This window comes from Anopheles cruzii, chromosome 2 (assembly GCF_943734635.1).
Source record: "Anopheles cruzii chromosome 2, idAnoCruzAS_RS32_06, whole genome shotgun sequence".
Classification (NCBI taxonomy): domain Eukaryota; kingdom Metazoa; phylum Arthropoda; class Insecta; order Diptera; family Culicidae; genus Anopheles; species Anopheles cruzii.
Window position 1 is genome coordinate 28,671,573 of NC_069144.1, and position 20,465 is coordinate 28,692,037.

Sequence of the window (20,465 nt, forward strand, 5' to 3'; positions counted from 1 at the left end):
GGACAAAATTTTCTGTTAAACAGAATCCTAAACCTTGCTTTCAAGTATGAAATTCCTTACTATCCGATTCTTTTCACTACGGTTCGCGGTCTAGGTTTGTGAACTTTTTCTGATTGAGCGTGACTTGCTGCTATTCACTTAACCTTAGAGTGTAGGGTCGAAAGACTACCAGAAAAGCGCCCGTCCTCGTCGTTCCTCCAGCGGTTACTTTGCCTAAGGAGTGGTTTAGTGCTAGTGCGTCAAGGTGTTTGCCACTTCAGTAGAGCATTTGCATGGCAGCGTCACTCCCCGGTTGCGTTTAGTTGACCGACCATTTCCTACAATTAACACAGGGTCGAGTGTAGCGTCAACATAGCGCGAAAGGCGACGGACGTAGTGGAACATATTTACAGCAGACAGCGCACAAGATGGTCACCACACCGTACATAATCAACGAAATTTATGACATTCTGCAGAAGGTAATAAAAAATCAATTGTTCAATCTATTGCCACACCGACAGTGGGTTCGCCATCCAGTGTTGCAGCTGCAGCGATATCAATGTGTATCGTTTTGATAATGGGTTCTGTTTCTCGTTCCGATTCTCTAGTCCACTCCGTTCGAGTTGACGCTGGAAGCGCTCCTGGCACTAGGGGTCATATGGATAGTGCTCTACAAGCGGACTACCAAAAAACCCAAATCTTTCGCTGTTACGAACGAAGAGGATGTGATAGCAAAATGGTCACCGGAACCACTGGTGGCGGAGGTGTCGGAAGATCATCCGGTGCTGCGGACGCGAACCGTGTACGGTGCGGTAGGCAAGCGAGTGAACGTCGATGGCAACGAGTGTCTCAATTTGGCGACCCACAACTATCTCGGGCTGGCCGAGGACGAAGACATCAAACAGGCGGCGGTGAAAAGCTTGCGCAAGTACGGTGTCGGATCCTGTGGTCCGCGTGGCTTCTACGGCACCGTGGATGTGCATCTGGAGCTGGAAGAGCGGTTGGCTCGTTTTATGGAAGTCGAGGAAGCCGTCGTCTATTCGTATGCATTCTCAACCATTGCCAGTGCCATTCCGGCGTACTCGAAGCGAGGGGATGTTATATTCGTGTAAGTTTCTGAACCAGGACGAGGTTGCGTTGTGCTTCTAGTTTCGGTTGATGCTAAAATCACATTTTCTCCGTTTTCTTCAGGGATGAGTGTGTGAACTTTGCCATCCAAAAAGGATTGGATGCGTCGCGCAGTAAGATTTTCTTCTATAAGCACAACGACATGGAAGACCTGGAGAGACTGCTACAGAAACAGACGGTCGAAGATCGTCGCAATCCGGCCAAGGCCAGGAAAAGGCGTCGGTTTCTGGTGGCGGAAGCGATCTACATGAACACCGGTGAGATGTGCCCTTTGCCGCGACTCGTAGAGCTGCGGGCACGGTACAAGTTGCGGCTATTCCTCGACGAAAGCATATCGTTCGGAGTGCTGGGCGACAGTGGCCGGGGACTTGTTGAGCACTGCAATGTAGATGTGAGTCGATATGCAACGCAATGTGTTTAAAGGGTCAGATTTTGAGTGTGCATGTTTTTGTCCTTTCCAGAAAACCGAAGTCGATCTGATTTCAGCTGGGCTCGAGTGGTCGGCAGCAACAATCGGGGGTTTCTGTGCCGGTTCGTCGTTCATCGTCGAGCACCAGCGACTGTCTGGACTTGGCTATTGCTTTTCGGCCTCTCTGCCACCGTTACTCACTCAAGCAGCAATCAGCGCGCTCGATCGTTTCGAAAAAGATCCACGGATATTCGAAGAACTGCGCGATCGTAGTAGAATGGTTTCGGAGTAAGTGAACCGTAATACACCGTCTTTTGAGGGCTTCCCTAAAACAAATATTCGATTGTCTCTTTTTCGGTTTCTTCACTTTTAGGAAGCTTGCCACTCTTAGTCATTTTCAGTCTAGGGGTGATCGTCTTTCGCCTGTGAAACATTTGTATCTCAAGGAGGCAGCCGAAAGTTGGGCAGCAGAAAAAGCCACGTTGGACAAAATCTGCACAGAGGTGAGAGCTGACCGATCATAACCGGGAAAAGTCACATACTTTATCGTATTTCTGTTGCAGTGCATAGCAAACGGGGTTGCTGTGGTTGCGGCCGAGTACCTTGAAGCGATGGAAAAACGGTGTCCACGGCCCAGCATTCGACTCACGGTTAGTCGTTTGCTGACGGAGCAGGACGTTGATGATGCATTCCGAATCCTGCAACGAGCATCGGAGAAAATTCTAACAAGCAGAGGTTGAATGATTGCAAAAGAGCCGAATCCATACTACTAGTGGCTTCACCAGGGTGAGGATCATTGAAGATCGTTAGATTGTTTTAGTAAAAGCTCCAAACGGTAACACTGCGAAAACGGGAATTGTCAGATGTTTGTGTGTTTTCGGGAAGGATTTCGTAAGCGGCAGCCTACCGTATACCGGTTCAACGAAGAAATCTTACATTCAGCCAACAAGTTAGGCGATGTTTACCGTTAAATCAACAGTAGATTATGTTCCACTTTTACCGACTACATTCGAGGTTAATGGAAGGCGGGACAAAGAAGCATGAAACTGCTGCCAGCTTGAAATTAGTATTGTATAGTTTAATTGTATTATAGCACAGGTGTAGCGCTTCATACTTTTCTTAAAACACCTTTAAGAAGCCATATTGCATCGTGTCGGGAAACGACGTTGTGTTTGGTTAGCTAGAAATTACACATTTGTTCCATCGAGTGAGTATTCACAATTGCTTACGTTTTCTTTTGTTTATCACAAGGTTTATCATGCAATCAAAACTAGTTAGTGTATATTTTTCGTCGCTAATTGAGAGCCTTTTATAATGCGTGTATAAGCAACGTCGTGCACCCAGAGTACGGGTAGCGAAGGTCCTATTGGATTTTCATAAACTTTTAGAAAAGCGATTCGAAAAAAGAAACCCGAAGGCCATTCAAAATTCCTTTGGCTTTGAATTCCTTTTTTTGCACAACTGGGGACTGAAGATGCGTAATCGTATGTTAAACCCGAAGAACAATTACCCTTTCATTATGGCGGGGCACAAGATTTTGCATGTACAAAAAACAAGTCATAAATTCAATATAGTAACTTAATGAACGATGAACGCTTAAGCATAAGAAAAAGAAACCATTTATCTATGTAGAGAAGTCTTATCGGGTGGCGAACAATTGTCGGCAAAACATAGAGCGACGGACACAACCGGTTAGAGCGAGTATTAATAGGAACAGACAAACAACGGACAAATAAACCAAATTTTATGAAAACTCCACAATATGGCCAGTCAAAAGAAGGGATATCGTGGAACAGCAAGAAACACACCAAGAGGATGTGTGTTCAGAGCATTTACTAGCAAAGCCTTACGCTTCAGAAGCAATTTTGTCACTTATGAATAAAGTACGCAGTACCCTTTTTCGCCAAATTGGCTATTTAATAGACTTTGTCCCAATTGGGTGTGTCCTAGCTTTTTGCCTTTTCTCACCATACCGGACAAACAATCTTTGTTGCAAATGTTTCGTGTTTTGTGTTTTGCACTGCCGTTAGCGGTCGTAGGGTTAAGAATTAAGATGGAAAGCCATTTTGCTTTCGGAACTAAGGTTACATGCTTAATGAAATGAGGTGTAATAGGCATATCGGAATGTATTATTTTTTCAGGTAACCACGCTGTAGAGTGCAGCAGCACGGAGTTTTGCTATTCGAGCAATAGGTTTATTTTTTATCACTCGCAAGGTGCAGTAAAAGAATCAATGGAAAACGGTATCAAAAATAAAACGAAAACGCTTCATAAAACGCAGACCAACTAAAGTTGAACCAAAGGCTAACTTTAAAGCAACTGAGAAATTTCGAAAAAAAATTGTTGAGACAGAAAGTCTTGTCAACATAACATATAAAGGAAACAATCGGTGAGATTTCTAACCATTTTATTGCAAATTTTCCCCCGATAAACGTAAGCTAACCACTAGTATGTTTCGATATGGCAGCTATTCCTATAAACTATGAAAAGAAAGTTCAACAATGAAGTAACTGGAACAAATTTGTTCCTCGATTGCACAGTACGATCTTACTGTGGTGCTAGAATGCAGGCAGTACGACAGGGCAGATACAGTTGCAGATAGTTCCGCCTTCCTGCCCAACCCTCCGGGAATGTGGTGTGCTCGACGTTCTTATCGATTCGATTGAAGCCTCCAAACTCACCATCATCTGAGCTGAGCACGACCCGATACTTTCCTGCCAACTCAACTCCTAGTCGATAGTCGGTGAAGCTTTTGTTGCTGTGAAAGTTGAACACAAACAGTAGATTGTTGCGCTCGAATGCGATCACCTTGTCGTCTTCGTGCTTCCAGCTCACATACGCCGGAAGACAGTCGAGCCAATGGTATCGCTCCTCGGTGTGATGCATCGTGCGATCGAACTCATTAAGGAAGCGATACTTTAGTATCTGATCATCGACCAGGTGCCACTGGCGGCGCGCGTAGTGGAACGACTCGTTGTTACCGATACGCGGAAAATCGAGCCACTCCGGGTGACCGAACTCGTTGCCCATAAAGTTCAGATAAGCCTCACCACCGAGTGCGTGCGTGATGAGACGGATCATTTTGTGCAGCGCGAGCCCCCGATCAATGATGAGGTTCGAATCCGACACCACGGACATGTGCGTGTACATCTCCTTGTCCATCAGCCAAAAAGCGATCGTTTTGTCCCCAACCAGCGCTTGATCGTGCGATTCGGCGTACGCAACGGTGCTCTCCTTCCAGCGCCGGTTAGTCAGCGTGTGCACGAGGTTGCCGATGTTCCAATCTTCGTCGCTCTTCGTCTTCAGCAGCTGAATCCACTTGTCCGGAATGGCCATCCCGAGCCGGTAGTCGAAGCCGATACCACCCTCTTCGGTCGGGCGGCAAAGCGTCGGCATGCCGCTGACGTCCTCGGCTATCGTGATGACGTTCGGATCCAGCTCGTGCAGGTAATAGTTCGCAATGGCCAGATATATTAAGGCTTCCGTGTCCACATTCAGCCCGAAGTACTCGTTGTAGTCGCCGGAGAAACCTTCTCCGATACCGCGCGAATGGTACAGCATCGAAGTCACACCGTCGAAACGGTACCCATCGAAGTTGTACTCATCGTGCCACCAGCGAAGATTCGAGAGCAGAAAGCGCAACACTTCGTACCTTAGGAAACACAGAATGGGGATAAAGTTTTATGATTCTTGTCTGCTCTATGCTGTGGTTTAGTAAATAGTAATTCGGAGGATAATTACTCGGAATAGTTGAACAATCGGCTATCCCAGAGGGTGTGCTCTCCGCGAGCACCGTCATGGAAGTAGCAAGCGTTCGTGCCATCGAACTGATTCAGTCCATCCTGCGTGTTCTTGCTGGCGTGTGAATGGACCACGTCGAGCAACACAAACAGTCCGTGTTCGTGGGCCTTGTCCACCATGTACTTCAGTTCATCGGGCGTCCCGCAACGGCTCGACGCAGCGAAGAAGCTCGTAATCTGATATCCAAAGCTGGCGTAGTACGCATGCTCCATGATCGCCATTACTTGGATCGTGTTGTAGCCGAGCTTCGCGATGCGCGGTACAACGTTGTCGGCAAAATTGCGGTACGTTCCGACTCCGTACTCCTCGGTGGCAATGCCCACGTGGCACTCGTAGATGCGCAGGGCACGCGGCCGATTGGGTTTCCGATGACGGAACATGTACTTTTCATGTGGCGGCGGGTGCCAAACGCGCTGCTGATAGTTGACCCCCAATTCCTTCGGTGGAGACACCACATAGGTGGCCCACGGGGACAGCCGGTCCACGAGCGCTCCATCTTGCTTGCGTATGATCACCTTAATCTCCGACAGATGCCTGATAGCACAGGAGCCGTCCGAGTTCGGGGGAATTTTCAGCTCCCACTTGCCGAAAGGCAGCTTCGTGTACGGTGTCGCTAACCATTGCCAGTTATCTGCCGCGTAGAAATGGACGAAAGGGAAGAAAAGAAAGAAACGGTTAAAGATTTCAGAGTCAACAAAAAGAAGAGTCCGTTCCGTGATTCAGCAGCACGCAATGGCAAAAGTACGAATGAAGGGCATGCTTATGGGCAAAAGTAGCATAAACGAGCTGCAGTTATATAACTGTTCTGCTAAGAACATGTCCTCTGCTAGATCATCATTGGACAAACGTAGAGAGGACAAACGTCTGATTTGTTGATTGGCCACTGATAACGATACAGTCAATTACAGATGAAGCATCGACGCGGGACGCTTGCCCGTGGTCAAGCCTTTTTTCATCAGTGTTTTTATTACAGCTTCCCAGCTGATGCTGTTGATTATAATTGGCGCCAACACTAATTGCATCACTGTGTCCACAGACCATAGGGAAATGTGAAGCTCACCGGAAGGTTCATGGAATGGTTAAAAATAAAATGTACTTACTAAAATCTCCCGTGAGATAGACCTCCTTGGCGCCCGGGGCCCATTCACGTGCGATTATGCTGTTGTCCTGGGCGATGTGCAATCCGTAGTACTTGTAGCCCTGTGTAAATTCATTCAGCCCACCTTCCAGCTCGTTCAAGCGCTTGATCCATCCCCGAAATTCGGTGTTTCTGTAGCAATCAGGAGTGGAAGAATCAGTTCACATTTATCATTCTACATTCCCGGTTTGTTCCACGTTTCGGGCGGCGTGGCCAGCTGTTGCTGATAGGGAATGACCGGTACATGAACCTCGCCGCGGTTGGTAGGCTGATCTTACGACACTGTTACACACTAAATTATCTCGAGCGCATCCGCGCGTCATCCGAAGCAAATCGCATCGAACGGCAATGACCTTGGCGTGACATTCACCGGCCGCAGGTTAGAAATTTCTTTTTTCGAAACGACATTCTTCCGGTTTTACGATTAGAATGTGTGCGTGTTCCTGCCGGCCGCCAACGTTTGCCGTTTTGGGTTACAGAAGATACATTACTTTGTTTCGCCGTGTTCAATTTCCGGTTAGGCGATTGGACGTACCTGCGACGGATTTCCTTCTCGTGCAATTTGAGATAGGGATCCAACTCGAGGATCGTCTCAATGTTAACTTTCGGTTCCATCGCCATCGTTTCGGTCCTCTTCACTTCAATATCACTTATCACAGAAACGATCGTTGCAACGCTGCAAACACTCGGTTTTCTAGGATTTCGCAGTAGAGAGAGAATCAAGAAATCAACGTCTGACTTCCTGTGCGAACTACGAAGAACTGCGAAGAACTGCGTCTAAATCTAATTCGTATGTACTCGTTAAAGGCCGGACCGGTCGAATAATAAACAAAACAATCGGCACTGAGCATTCTGTGAGCATTCTTTGCTCACTCGTGAGATGGCAATAAATAGAAGAAAGCCGGCCGGTTGAGACAATATAACAATGACCGAATATTTATGGCGGCAAACGATCCCACAATATGTCGAAATAACAATAATTTTTTTATGAGTTTAAAGCATGATTTGTTGGACTGGAAACTACTTTTGCAACTCAACGGTTAGGACAATGAGCTCGTCAGTTCACTTCGTTGACAGTTCTTCTCACCGGCTCCTCACGGCCTTGTCAAAGCCGTGTGAATGTGTGTGTGATGTCGGCGAGATAAAATTAGCAGTTTTTTCATGTCGGTCGGCGTTAAAGATTGTCCTTTCGATTCGATAGTTCGTGCAAGATGAGCGGAATGATACGACTTCCGACGGTGCTGGCCAAGAACGCTCTTTCTGCGGTAAGTTACCTACGTCGTTGCTCGAGTGGCCTGGCGTGCTTTTCAGCCTCTTCAAAGTATGCCGTGCCAATTTTCGAGCTCCGTGTGTCCGCTGTGTTGTTCGATTACACAACGTTATCCAAGTAAAAGTGCCACCTGAAGAACAGTCCGTTTCCGTCGATCTTTGGTGTTATGTAATGCGCTTAGATAAATTAAATATCAAGCTCGGACCCGTGAAAAGGTGTGCATTGCTGAGGAAATTGCCGCGTTTCGTGTCCCTAAGTATTGCCGGGTTTCGTGTGGCTCGACCCTGAGATTCCCATTAACTTGTTGTGAACCTTTGCCCCCTTTCTGTCAATATTTTGCTTTTGTAGGTTATGTCAATGCACTTTTGATCGAACAATTCCATATCTCTTCGTTCCGTAGGTACGTGGATTGAGCGTCGGAACCTCGCAACGTAACCTTCACTTCACCGTGGGACAGAATAATGCCAAATCGAATCCGAATGCCATCTCGGGAGAGTACCCCGTGGTGGACCACACGTACGATGCAGTCGTGGTTGGCGCAGGAGGTGCGGGCCTTCGGGCTGCTTTCGGACTCGTAGCGGAAGGATTCAAGACGGCCGTCATTACGAAGCTGTTCCCGACACGTTCGCACACGGTGGCTGCCCAGGGTGGCATTAATGCGGCCCTCGGTAACATGGAGGAGGACGACTGGAAGTGGCATATGTACGACACTGTGAAGGGGTCGGATTGGTTGGGCGATCAGGACGCTATCCACTACATGACCCGCGAAGCACCGAAGGCGGTAATTGAGTTGGAGAACTACGGTATGCCGTTCTCTCGAACGCCCGACGGAAAAATCTATCAGCGCGCGTTCGGTGGACAGAGCTTGAAGTTCGGCAAGGGTGGACAGGCTCATCGCTGCTGCTGTGTAGCAGATCGCACCGGACACTCCCTCCTGCACACGCTTTACGGTCAGTCGTTGAGCTACGATTGCAATTACTTCGTCGAGTACTTCGCGATGGATCTGCTGATGCAAAATGGAGAGTGTGTCGGCGTGATTGCCATGAACCTGGAGGATGGAAGTATTCATCGGTTCCGGGCCAAGAACACGGTGCTGGCCACGGGTGGCTATGGACGGGCATACTTCTCGTGCACCTCGGCCCACACTTGTACCGGTGACGGAACGGCGATGGTGGCCCGCGCCGGACTACCATCGGAAGATTTGGAGTTTGTGCAGTTTCATCCGACCGGCATCTACGGTGCCGGTTGTCTTATCACGGAAGGGTGCCGCGGAGAAGGTGGTTATCTAATCAATTCGCAGGGCGAACGGTTCATGGAACGGTATGCGCCAGTGGCCAAGGATTTGGCATCACGTGATGTGGTTTCGCGATCGATGACGATCGAAATCCGCGAAGGCCGCGGTTGTGGACCGGAGAAGGATCATGTTTACCTGCAGCTGCACCATCTGCCTCCGGAGCAGTTGGCTCAGCGCCTGCCCGGAATTTCCGAAACGGCCATGATCTTTGCCGGTGTCGACGTGACGCGTGAACCGATTCCTGTACTACCGACCGTGCACTATAACATGGGAGGTGTTCCGACGAACTACAAGGGCCAGGTGCTGACGTCGGAAAATGGCACCGATAAGGTCGTGCCCGGGCTTTACGCTTGCGGTGAATCTGCCTGCTCGTCGGTGCACGGTGCCAACCGGCTTGGTGCGAATTCGCTTCTCGATCTGGTCGTGTTTGGTCGCGCGTGCGCCAAAACGATCGCTCAGGAGAATCGACCGGGCGAAAAGGTGCAGGAGCTTAAACCGAACGCCGGTGAAGCATCGGTGGCTAATCTTGACTGGGTGCGCAATGCAAATGGAGCCGTCCCGACGTCCACGTTGCGGCTCAATATGCAAAAGACCATGCAAACGCATGCGGCCGTGTTCCGCGAGGAGAAAACGCTTCAGGAAGGTGTGCGCAAGATGAGCGACATCTACAAGACCATCAAGGATGTGAAGGTTTCGGACCGTTCGTTGGTGTGGAACTCGGATCTGATTGAAACCCTCGAGCTGCAGAATCTGTTGCTGAATGCCAACATGACGATTGTTGCGGCAGAAAATCGCAAAGAATCCCGTGGTGCCCACGCTCGCGAGGACTACAAGGCGCGCAGCGATGAATTTGTAAGTATATTTTGTTAATACAAATGCATTCACACAGAATGTACTGAATGGCTAAAGGTGCTTGAAAGAAGAAGTAGTAATAAGCAAGATAATGTCGTACAATCTGCACCAAACGCTTCTTGAATCACGTACCACCACCTATCACGTATCACCAATAGTAATGTCCAATTGGTTTTCATGTTTTTCAAACAGGACTACAGCAAACCGATCGAAGGGCAACAGAAACGGCCAGTGGAGGAACACTGGCGCAAGCACACGCTGATATGGATCGATCCGGCGACTGGCGACGTGAAGATCGATTACCGACCGGTTATTGACGAAACGCTTAGCGAAGAGTGCTCTACCGTCCCACCAGCTATCCGGTCCTATTAAGTTGCACTCGCAAGAAGTTGCTGTCCCTGCTGCTGCATTGTGATCTATTTTCGGGACCGTAACAACAACCCAAACCAAACAAGGTCTGCCGCTCACCGTTCGATCCAAGGACAAAATGAGATGCAGGGTGGCAATCGAAAGTATTACTGACACTGTAAGTATTGCTACTTTTGCTATCAGTTTAACCTTCAGTCTTGCGTCGTGAGCGTAAATTGAACGTTCGTCGATCGGGAGGTGGCATTAAATTTAATTGCATTCACGTTGACGATCACCGTTCTAATCTGTAATGTTTGTGTTTTCTTCTCGTTTGGTTACAGTAACAGCACAGCGGAAGATCACACCAGCACTGCTTATTTATTTCATCATGAACGCTGACATTTTGTTAAGAAAGCCAAAAAATTGAACGGTGCAACGGTGGAGATACAGCGAGCGATGGTATGTTAACGTTTGAATCGCATGCCTTACATTGTAACCATTCTGGTTCACGAATGGCCATCGATACTACACAACACATGTGCCACCATATGAAGCAGTCAACCTTTCGACCATCCTAGTGAACGAAACCCAGCGAACGATGCGCCGATACTTTCGACGACGAGAATTATGATAAGGGCAGGGCCGGCATTCGACGAGTGAGAATTATGGAAGAGAGAGAGAGTCAAAACACATATGTATTCTGATTTGTAATATTTATAAAAAATGATTTGTTTAGGTAGAAAATCAGGAAAACCAAAAACAAAACAAGAGCAACGAGTTGTTTGAGTAAATTTGTGTACTTCACTATTTTGTAGTTGTAGATTGTGATTCTACAAGAAAATTAAAATCGATAATAAATTCAACCAAAAGTAGTTCATAATATAGGGACATTGAGTATACCAATGCCGAAACGCGATTCGATTGTTATTGGTTTCAAAAAATGCGCAGAACACGGAAAGCTAGGATTTTCATTTGCTGTTAGGTACATTTTGGTTTGATTACGTTTGCTGCCTTTCAGGATCTTCACATGTTTTCTTCCGTAACAGAAAAGAATGATGTATTTAAAATTAGATTATTTTTTCGTGTACGTGTTACTAGGTTCATTAAAATTGAATGGATCAGCTAGCAGACAAAGTTTGGTCACAAAATCGATCATACTTCTGCAATAAGAAAGCACAACAACAATAAAGGTCAACAATAATAAGCTAAATTGCAAAAAGTCTTGCTTTACTTCATCGACGATTGATGATACAAGATGCTAAGCGTGGTCCGTACTGATCCTGGTTTTACTTAGCGTTTCCAGCCTTGGTTTCCGCCTTAAATCTCATTAAATACATTGACTCTTTTGGCCTGGGACGGACAGGGTAGCTGCCTGCCGGTGGAGGCCTCGAGAGAAGATTGTGTCCGGCTATAAGAATTCCCACGAAGTGGTCCAAACGCAAGTTAGCGGGATCAAACAGTACTATAGTACTTTCTTCACAAAACTATTCTGTTCCTGTTCCCTTTTGGCTAGCATGCGTCGTCTTACTATCCCTTTCGTTGTTACTTGTTGGTGTTCAATTCGCTTTTTGCTGGATTTGTCGTTCTTACGACGTTCTTGTCAGTTGTAACGTAGCACTGGCCAGAATTACTGACCTTTGCTGTTTTTTCCCTGCTTTTGGTTTTGCACGAAGGCGACATATAATAACCTAAACATGGTCATTGCCTTCTCAACAACGTGTGTAGTGTGTTGAAGTATTTTTTTCATTGCTCATATTTTTACACCATAAAATAACTATATTAAAATGGTTGTACAATTATACAATTATCATCAAGTTTTCTTCACTGCTCGATGATAGCTTTCGGCATTTGTTTCAGCGTTCAATTGGTGCGACTAGGTTGATTTTATGTCCTTGACGTTGTTTCAGTGACAGATAAGTTTTGCGCAAACGGATTGTACTGAAAAACAGTATCTCACACAGCGAAAGAACGCTAATGCCAAGGCACAGACTGAAGGCTCCTCCAAGGTTGGCTAGAAGAACGAGAAACACTCATCCAATGGTCAATAAAAAGCCTTAGGTCGCTAATCTTTTTCAGCGCACTCACAAAGTAGTGATATCCACGATACAACGACGATTCTTCTGTTGGCCTCCACAACTTGGTTGCTCAGGAAGATGTGAAAGATAAATTCAAATTTAGTCAGGTTGGTTTCCGCACTGAAATGGTACGCAACATTAGTTACAGGTCTGGTGTGTTCGAAAACTAAGCGGTTCCAGCAAATTGAATGTTTATTCTTGTGCACTTACTAGAATGGATTTATCGAGAATTGCTGGGCAGAAAAGTCTGTCACAAACGATGTGGTCGTGTAGGTAACGTCGCTGCAAGCCGGAAAACAGTCACACTTCAATCGTTTGAACATATCTGCGAAAGAATGTGAATGTGAAGAAGGTGGATTTCGTTTTTGAGTTACTCTCCAGCTAAATCTACGCAATACTCACAGTAGTTTTCGATGAAACAAATTGAATCGTAAACGGTACAGTTACGAATTTTCGTAGCTCGTGGTCTTGGCAAATGGAACGGATGACAACCGCACTTACGGTGAACCTCCTTTCGCACACAATCCAGCGTGCAGGCCGGCTGGCGATAGTATGCTATCGGTGGGTGGAAGTCACTTCCAATAATACATTTCCGTTGTGATTGGGGCAGCGCAAGAACTTGCTCCGAGCACCGCGAATCGGTTGGCAGCACGTTGACGAAGGTCTCTTTGCCCAAACGTAGCAGCGTTAGGGGGGCGTCTTCCACGGCAAAATCGTGAGGATGGTGTACCATTAGCTGGTAATGGGGACATATTTTGAAACCTATTTCTAGATAAGCGAATTTAGGTTTAGCGATTCTAAACTACACACCATGAAGCCTTCCGAGTACAGGGCACCCGATTTTCCATCGGAAGCTTGTGGATATCCTGTGCCAATGACGCTCAGACCCCCGTGCATACCGTACGTGTTGACGGCGTATGGAATACTATTTTTCTCCTCATTCGGGTGATAGTTGAGCGAACAACAGGCCCCGTAATGGCTGGTCGATCCGATCCACCCGAGAAAGGCATTCTTGTCGAAACACGGAAACTTCTTACCGGCCCAGTAGCAGCTTACGATGAAGTCATTACAGATCAGCCCGAGCGCATCGATGGCCTTCTCGATGGTGTAGTTGTTCAGTTGTAGTACTTCGTCGACCATTCTCAAGTCCTGCGGTCTAGGGAAGGTCCGCTGGTGTTCGGTGAAGTAGCCAAGTGATGGTAGATTCTTGAGGACAGTCTCTTTAGTTGCGCCTAGAGGCAGCTTACTGGAAACATCAGCTAGAGGCTTAATAGACGGGAGGTCAGTTGCGTACGGATCACTTACATGCGTTCAACGAAACGTTTCGCCTTATACTCGACTACACTCTGTGGATGGCACAGGGTAACGCCAGGGAACGGTACTTCCACGAGCTTCATATCGGAGGCAATCGTTACCCTGGTCGGGTTGTCGAGGAACTTTTGCCATAGTAAAACTATCAGCGCAACGCCGAAGACGAAGAACGACAGTATGATACCGACCCACAGTACCCGTGACGGGCCACGCGTTACGTGCCTCTGGAGGTAGTGGCTTCCGTGGATTTTCGAAACGGACGTAAAGTCGTAGAACGTTTCCTTAAACGCATTCCACAGCAAGCGTGTCGAATGAACACGCGGAAAACGATGGCCAAGGCTGCCCTTCAAGTGATGGCGCTGCTGGTAGTGGGGTAGTTGCGAAACACGCACAGGCCTCGGTTGAAATACTCCTTGCACCGGAGGGATCTGCATCGTCCGTAATTGCTGCACCGCGTGCCGCGGTTCCTTTGATTAACTGTAGGCACCTGATACGATTTTCTTTATATAGGGCTTCATGTTGCGTTCGTTCCGGCCATCCTAGAGCGCGCGGTAAACTAAACAAGGCCAAGTGGTGAATAATTAACACGTACTTAGGATGAGCATGAACTTGTCAGCTTAATTGCGCATTTCTGAGTATGGTAGCGACATTGCCTGAGACAAAATGCTAGTAACAATTCCTAAATGGAGAGAGAAAGGGCAGACTGACGATGGATGTTGGATACTGTACATGTTATTTTCGTACGATTTGCCTACTGATGATTGTTTTTTTTTCTTTTATATATTTTACGGCTGTTGCATTCGCCGTCCATGGCAGCGGTTACAATCTTAAGCAGTATTTAATGTGGCAGGACGATAATGAGAAAAAGCTTTTTGTTTCATGAAACTAAAACTATGAACAATGTCGCTTCAATTGTCGCCCTTTTCAAATACGGGATGGTGCAATACTAGTGGTCTTTGTTTTATTTTATTAACACGCTTAATATCACTATTTTATTAACACGCTTAACATCGCATTATTTAGTCTTACTATGTTATAATGATTGCAACAGGTTTCTTTTCATTAGTGCTCCCTTCTAACAGTACGTCTGGCAAACTAACGAGGGTCTAAAATTTTAATTACCGGAAAAAACCCTTTGGCGAAATTCTGAATGCTGAGATTATACCACCATTTCATGAAAACCAGGAAGAAGATCAATCTTTGTAGTTTGCCATTAAATAAAATGATTCCTTGTAGATCACGTTATGATTTTGTTTTCGTATCGATGTTTCTTTCCCAATAATGCAATGCTGTTTTTCCTAGCAAACGTCGACACATGTTATGCTCTGATTGTTTTCGACCGTTCCGCAACCGTACCGAGATTAAGCTTTTCTTTCAATTTGCATCGGACATCCGTTGGTGTGGAAAATTTAAGCAATAAAGACGAAAAATATTGCCCCCAACAGGACGAACGATCGGCAATGTGGTACCGGGTGGAATGTTTTATTAGTAAAATGGAAATAAAATCCCATTGCCAACTGCATTCTCCTTGGCACGGTGTCTATGGGGCCATGGTTACCGGATCCGAATGGATGCCGCGATTTGAATGTCGGTTCTCCGTGAATAAGAAAGGCACCAAAGTGCATCTCGTGCTCCGCTCCGGATCTGCAGTGGTCGTAATAAATGTCGGTAAGTATTACGTGGTTGCGGTAGAGAACTGCCGGTAGACTCAAGCCGGGGCCTGAATCGAGAATCGGACTGCAACAGGCGACATATTTTCTATTATTTCACGCTTTGATGGGAGATTTGCTGAAAGAACAGGTTCCGCAGACCACAGCGGAAGTGGGAAGAGGAATATCGGCTTTCAGGTTACAGCCAAAGCAAAGACATTTATTTTCCTTCTACTTGTTGATGTTTCAATAATTGAAAGGAAAATTTATGTGGTACATTCCCTCTAAAAAAGGTTTGTTACGAAGCAAAGGCGAGAACTTCCATGACATCAATTTTGAAGCTGGTTAAATTAAGTTTTAAATTTCCTCAAAAATATGGTTTTCATTTAACGGTTTCAGGAAAACAAAAAACATTCCACAACTTTTTCTAATCGAGTGTTGAGAAAGATTTGATTCTTTCCCAAATGTGTAGAAGAAAACTATACGTATTCAGGAGCAGTCCGCAGTCCGTAAAAAAAGGTCTGAAAATTATGGGACAAATCTAGGCTACAACGTGCAAATTATTTTCGCCCATGCTTTACCCAACGGTCCTTCAGCGGCCAGCACCAAAGATCAGGTGAACATCCAACCAGCAAGCACCCTCGCTGGAGGTGCTAACGAAGGAAGTCACGTTTATCGATCTTTCAATCTGATAAAATTTATGTAACCTCATTAAACCTATCAACGTTATCTCTATTCCTGCTGACCCTTGACGGTTAGATATGGGCATCTAGCGAGTGTGTGTTGGGGACTGTGGCCGGGATGGTGTGCTTTCGGTGTGCGTGGGCTCTTCTTGGGGCTGCTGGGTGTTCGTCCTTTGCCAGGTTTGTTGCATTCGATGCTGCCGGTGCTTTATTTTTCCGTTTCTAGGTTCGTTACGGGCTTCGACTCATTTTACGAGCGATATTCATAAAACGGACGGTCGAAAGCTAACCGTAGGGCCAAGAACCTGAACTCGTCGCGGAGTTTCTTGGGTTTTCCGTTTCGCTCCTTCTTCGACAGGTCGTTTGCACACTTTTTGCTAGGTTACGGTTGGTGTCGGTATATAACTTGCCTTTTGTAGTTTTCTTCGTTGTTGTAAAGATGACGATGCTTTCACGAAAAGGGTATTTTGGGTTTTGTAATTTAAGCAGGTAAAAATACTACAGCGATGTCATAGGAATTTATTTTGAACATTTTTAAATGTATATAGGTCTTCATAGGGCACACCTAAATTGAACCGTGGAGATTTCTATCTGAAGTACTAAATGACGGGGAACTGTGTCACGGTTATGGGGAAATGTAACTACGTGGTTAAAAACGTTCCAATTTAATAAGAAAAAGGTCGTCATGGAGGTAGGTTGTATCCGAATGCTCAAACAGCATAAGATTGAGCCGGTGGTCGCTTTTGCGAATCGAGAACCTATCGAGGGCCTAGTGTCGCCGTTTCTCAAGCGGACGAAACCCAATTTATCATTGCACGCACCAGCAGCGGGCACTGGCGGTGGTAGCGCCGTGGCGTGGTAGCGCCGTGTGCCGTGTGAGACCAAAACGTCCCAGAAGTGCACCATTGCCCTCGTTATCGCAAAACAGGACACCAGGGTCGCTGGCAAAGCCGCTGCGGGCTCTTTTTCCGCCAGCGCACTGTCCGTTGGGGCCGACATTTGTTAATAGGAAATGCCGGACGTACGCAAACGGGAGCACAGTGCGATCTCCAACTCCCGTGGTGCGCCTGGCATCGATCCAGGCGGTTTCGGGTTTCCCCCGAGAGGTTTCCTGGAGAGGGCTGTCGTTACGATGGGCAATATCGAATGAGTTACGGGTGACCGGCGCATTCTTGGCCCCTAAAAACCCGATCGATCACTTCCGTCAACCGTGGCTCCGGTTTTCGAGGGTGACGTAGCCCCCGAGCTGGAAATGGTAATTTTGTTTTCCGAACTGATTTCTCGCCCAAACGCACCGACGGCGAAGACCAACACAACGACGATGATGACCGGTCCGCCGGTCGCTATTTGAAAATGGACAGCAACCGAAATGCCACTCGGTTGGCCTCGAAAGGCCTCGAAGCTTTGGTACCCAAACCACCGGTAAGAGCGTCCATATTTAGGCGTGCATCGGTGGTTGGTGATGAAATCGAAACGGCGGATCAGCCAGCAAATGGTTCCGTTGTTGGACCGATGGTCGCGATAGCCGATGGAAGCCGTAAAATAAACTGCAAAACGGTGCGTCTAATGGACAAACCACACAACTCACACCAATTGGCTGACGGTGCGTTCGTTTGGCTGGTCCCGGTGGTCCCCTTGGGTGGTGGATGGATGTCCCTTTGAGGCATAGGATCCTTTGGCCACGCCACGCCACACACCGGAAAGCCTGCCTAGGGAAAACGGTTGGTTTTAATTGTTTTCGAATTTTCACTGGTTACTCCCGGAAGGTTCGAATTTCACCGAACATATGTTGTTGTTGTTGTTGTTGCTGGGGGATGTTGGAAACAAATTCGTTTGAAGTAGCGGCTCGTTTGCAGCTCGGTTGCGGATATATCAAAATTTCATTACCCAACTCTACTTGCCTAGCACCCGGGGAACTCGATAGTGCCAACGCAAACGAACGCATTAACGATGTGGCGATGCATACCAATCGACCGGCGGTCCCCGGCGTTGGGCCTCGGAGCAAGACCTGCCCAAAATTCCCCCGTCGGGGTGGGATCGGATTCCGGGGCGTGCCGAAAACACACCCAGCATTTGTAATTATAATTTGATTTTCAATCACATCGCCAAAACAGGGAAAACTACGAGCGCAATTGTTTAATTAAAAATGGGCCGGACATTTGGATGGAGTGCCGGAAATCCCTTGCATGGGGCTTGTGGATTGTTGATTCGAGTGAGTCAATTCGGTGTCCGCGTCCGAGTGTTTGTTGCTGTCGTTAGCATTAGTTGGAACGTGCGTCGTGGTTGGCACGTGCGCCATCGAAGTGCCCAACTTAATTTACTATTTCGATTGCTTATGGTCACGATGTTTAGATGGTTACTTTTTTTTTGAGGAACTTGTATCATTTATCAACGTTCAACGCTGAAGATGATGTTTTCTACATCGCAAACGACCACAATCTTCTCAGAATGATGATCGATTGAACTGATCGTCCTTTTTAAATAAATGGAAAGTTAATTATTTTCCCACATTTTTTTTAAAGGAAACAGCATTAACTTGAGTATGCCAAGATTCAAAAAGCAGAACTGTTTGTGATGGTTTTTGGGACAAATGGTTATATTTCTAACTGTCACCAACATCTGTATCAAATTATACGTTACAATACTAATTAATGCTGACGATACGGAATATTTTGTAAACAATTTTAAGTGAATTCCTCGTTTTTCATTACGTCTAAAACTATTCAACAACGCAGTTCCATTAAATGTGGTGTGCAGAATGAAATTTCTACTATCAAAAAGGTTGAAAATGTTGCAGAAGGACTTCCGGTGATCAAGCTTTATCGAAAACAAGAGTTTATAAGTGGCACAAAATGTTCAAAGAGTATCGGGAAAGCGTTCAAAACCCACTAATGAAAAGGTGTCAATGAAGTCAACCCGTCGAAAAATTATAATTATTGGTCCGGGGAACGCTTCTGGAACCCTTGCGCTAGTGCAGTCTTCAGAGCCCCAAGCTTAAGACTCTGATTTAGTGCATTCGCCCGCTTCCGTGTGTGCGTGTAGGTGCACTTCGTTACGCCACAAAATCACATCCTTACCGAAACGGTAGCCCGGCATTCCCGGTTCGACCAAAGGAACGCACGGCACCAAGGCGCGTAGCAAACAGCGTTTCTTCGCCGCTGTTTGACTGAAATTGATGACACTGATTTAAACTGTAAATCTTTCCGTTCGCACACGTTCGAGCGTCGTTGGCGTGGGCCCATTCCGCCGAAGAATTTCGCCACTAGCCGGCTAGTGCCCCGCTGTCATCACCTCCGCCACGGGTGCGAGTGTTTGCGCCGCGCCGTGGACGCTACTGGATGAAACTGTCACCGGATGAAGAATCAGGAAGGCAGCCGGCAAGGATGTCCCTTGTCGCAAATTTTTGTGCCATCCAATTCCGATTCCTTCGTCGGCTACGCCTCTCCGGTCCCGGCCGTCGCCGCTCGGTTTCACGAGAGTCCGAGAAGGTGGTCCCGTGCAGGAGCTTTTTCCAACTGTTCCAAGTCGCACAGGGACACACACACCGCCGTGCTGATGGTCGAGTCGAGTTTCGTTGCGAGAAAGATTGCGCCCGGGTAAAAACCACAAATCTCGAGAGCCGACCGGAACTCTTACCCGTTCCCGGACCCGGTCTACGGATCCGGGTGGTGAGTGGGGCTGGTGCGCGGAGGGGGTACGTCGGAAAACTTGCTACAACTGTAAATTCAATTCCACTGATGATGATCCTTTCGGCAAGTGGGCAAGCGGACGCAAGCAGCTAGAACAAGTCAAGACAGCCGAGTGCAACGCGCACACCCTAAAGAAAGTGTCCTTTGCCAGGCAGCGACCAGACCAGCGGCATCCTCCCACGGGAGACCAAGAGCATGGTGGTTGGCATCGACACGGAACATACCTACCACGCGGACGGTCGCTGAGTTTGTCCTCAACAGTGCCCAGACAGCGGCGAGGGGAGACATAATTTATTGCCTCCTGACGCCTTCGGAAGGGAGCGTGGCAGCAAACAGCCAACGAACGCGCGACATGCGACAGGTTTTTGCCTCGGACCCACGCTGGACGCTTCGGCGAGGACGTTCGGTGGTGCGATGACAGCTGACTAAGTGCCGCGGCTAGCTCGAAGGGTTCCGTAGGGCGGCTGACGATTGGCTCTACTCTAATATTCAGCCTATGCCAAAGGCCACTTCGCGTTTTTTTGGGTACAGTGCGGGAAATCGGCGTATTGTGAAGCCATTCGTGTAAAAACGCAATAAACGGGAAGACGAGCCGCGCAACTCGGTGGTTGACGGTGAATTTAATTACCGTCCAAATGAACTACTTTCACGGATATATTAATGCTAATAGAAGACATAAATCGTGTGCACGAAACAGGAAGCAAACAGGAAAAGGATAAGTGGCGCGCCACTCTCAGCGCTAAATTCCTTGGAATTTCTCGTCGTCTGGGAATCTGATTGTTAATTGTTGGTACACAGTTAGCTGACAAGGAATGTTTGACTAGCGTGTGGTTTGTTTC

The 20,465-nt window shown here is 47.2% G+C and overlaps 5 protein-coding genes across 5 annotated transcripts; 2 read left to right on the top strand and 3 right to left on the bottom strand.

The window, feature by feature from the left end:
* The first annotated feature begins 407 nt into the window (after positions 1 to 407).
* Positions 408 to 3,796, top strand: LOC128268217 (serine palmitoyltransferase 1). Its single transcript, XM_053005251.1, has 6 exons — positions 408 to 458; positions 588 to 1,087; positions 1,171 to 1,498; positions 1,569 to 1,804; positions 1,890 to 2,019; positions 2,080 to 3,796. The coding sequence occupies exons 1-6, from the start codon at positions 408 to 410 to the stop codon at positions 2,254 to 2,256; spliced, it is 1,422 nt and encodes a 473-aa protein (XP_052861211.1). The 3' UTR covers positions 2,257 to 3,796.
* Positions 3,797 to 3,889: 93 nt separating this feature from the next.
* On the bottom strand, positions 3,890 to 7,194 carry LOC128268216 (1,4-alpha-glucan-branching enzyme). The gene is made up of 4 exons (XM_053005250.1): positions 6,991 to 7,194; positions 6,418 to 6,587; positions 5,258 to 5,948; positions 3,890 to 5,168 (listed from the first exon to the last, which is right to left on the bottom strand). Exons 1-4 carry the CDS (start codon positions 7,074 to 7,076, stop codon positions 4,064 to 4,066), a joined length of 2,052 nt encoding a protein of 683 aa, XP_052861210.1. The 5' UTR covers positions 7,077 to 7,194; the 3' UTR covers positions 3,890 to 4,063.
* A 414-nt stretch (positions 7,195 to 7,608) lies between these two features.
* On the top strand, positions 7,609 to 11,429 carry LOC128269138 (succinate dehydrogenase [ubiquinone] flavoprotein subunit, mitochondrial). The gene is made up of 4 exons (XM_053006514.1): positions 7,609 to 7,720; positions 8,126 to 9,871; positions 10,064 to 10,397; positions 10,561 to 11,429. Exons 1-3 carry the CDS (start codon positions 7,667 to 7,669, stop codon positions 10,241 to 10,243), a joined length of 1,980 nt encoding a protein of 659 aa, XP_052862474.1. The 5' UTR covers positions 7,609 to 7,666; the 3' UTR covers positions 10,244 to 10,397; positions 10,561 to 11,429.
* A 643-nt stretch (positions 11,430 to 12,072) lies between these two features.
* LOC128278805 (sodium channel protein Nach-like) lies at positions 12,073 to 13,434 on the bottom strand. The gene is made up of 5 exons (XM_053017532.1): positions 13,105 to 13,434; positions 12,697 to 13,030; positions 12,505 to 12,619; positions 12,305 to 12,414; positions 12,073 to 12,230 (listed from the first exon to the last, which is right to left on the bottom strand). The coding sequence occupies exons 1-5, from the start codon at positions 13,432 to 13,434 to the stop codon at positions 12,073 to 12,075; spliced, it is 1,047 nt and encodes a 348-aa protein (XP_052873492.1).
* Positions 13,435 to 13,595: 161 nt separating this feature from the next.
* Positions 13,596 to 14,039, bottom strand: LOC128278806 (uncharacterized). The gene has a single exon (XM_053017533.1). It carries the CDS (start codon positions 14,037 to 14,039, stop codon positions 13,596 to 13,598), a length of 444 nt encoding a protein of 147 aa, XP_052873493.1.
* Positions 14,040 to 20,465: the final 6,426 nt, after the last annotated feature.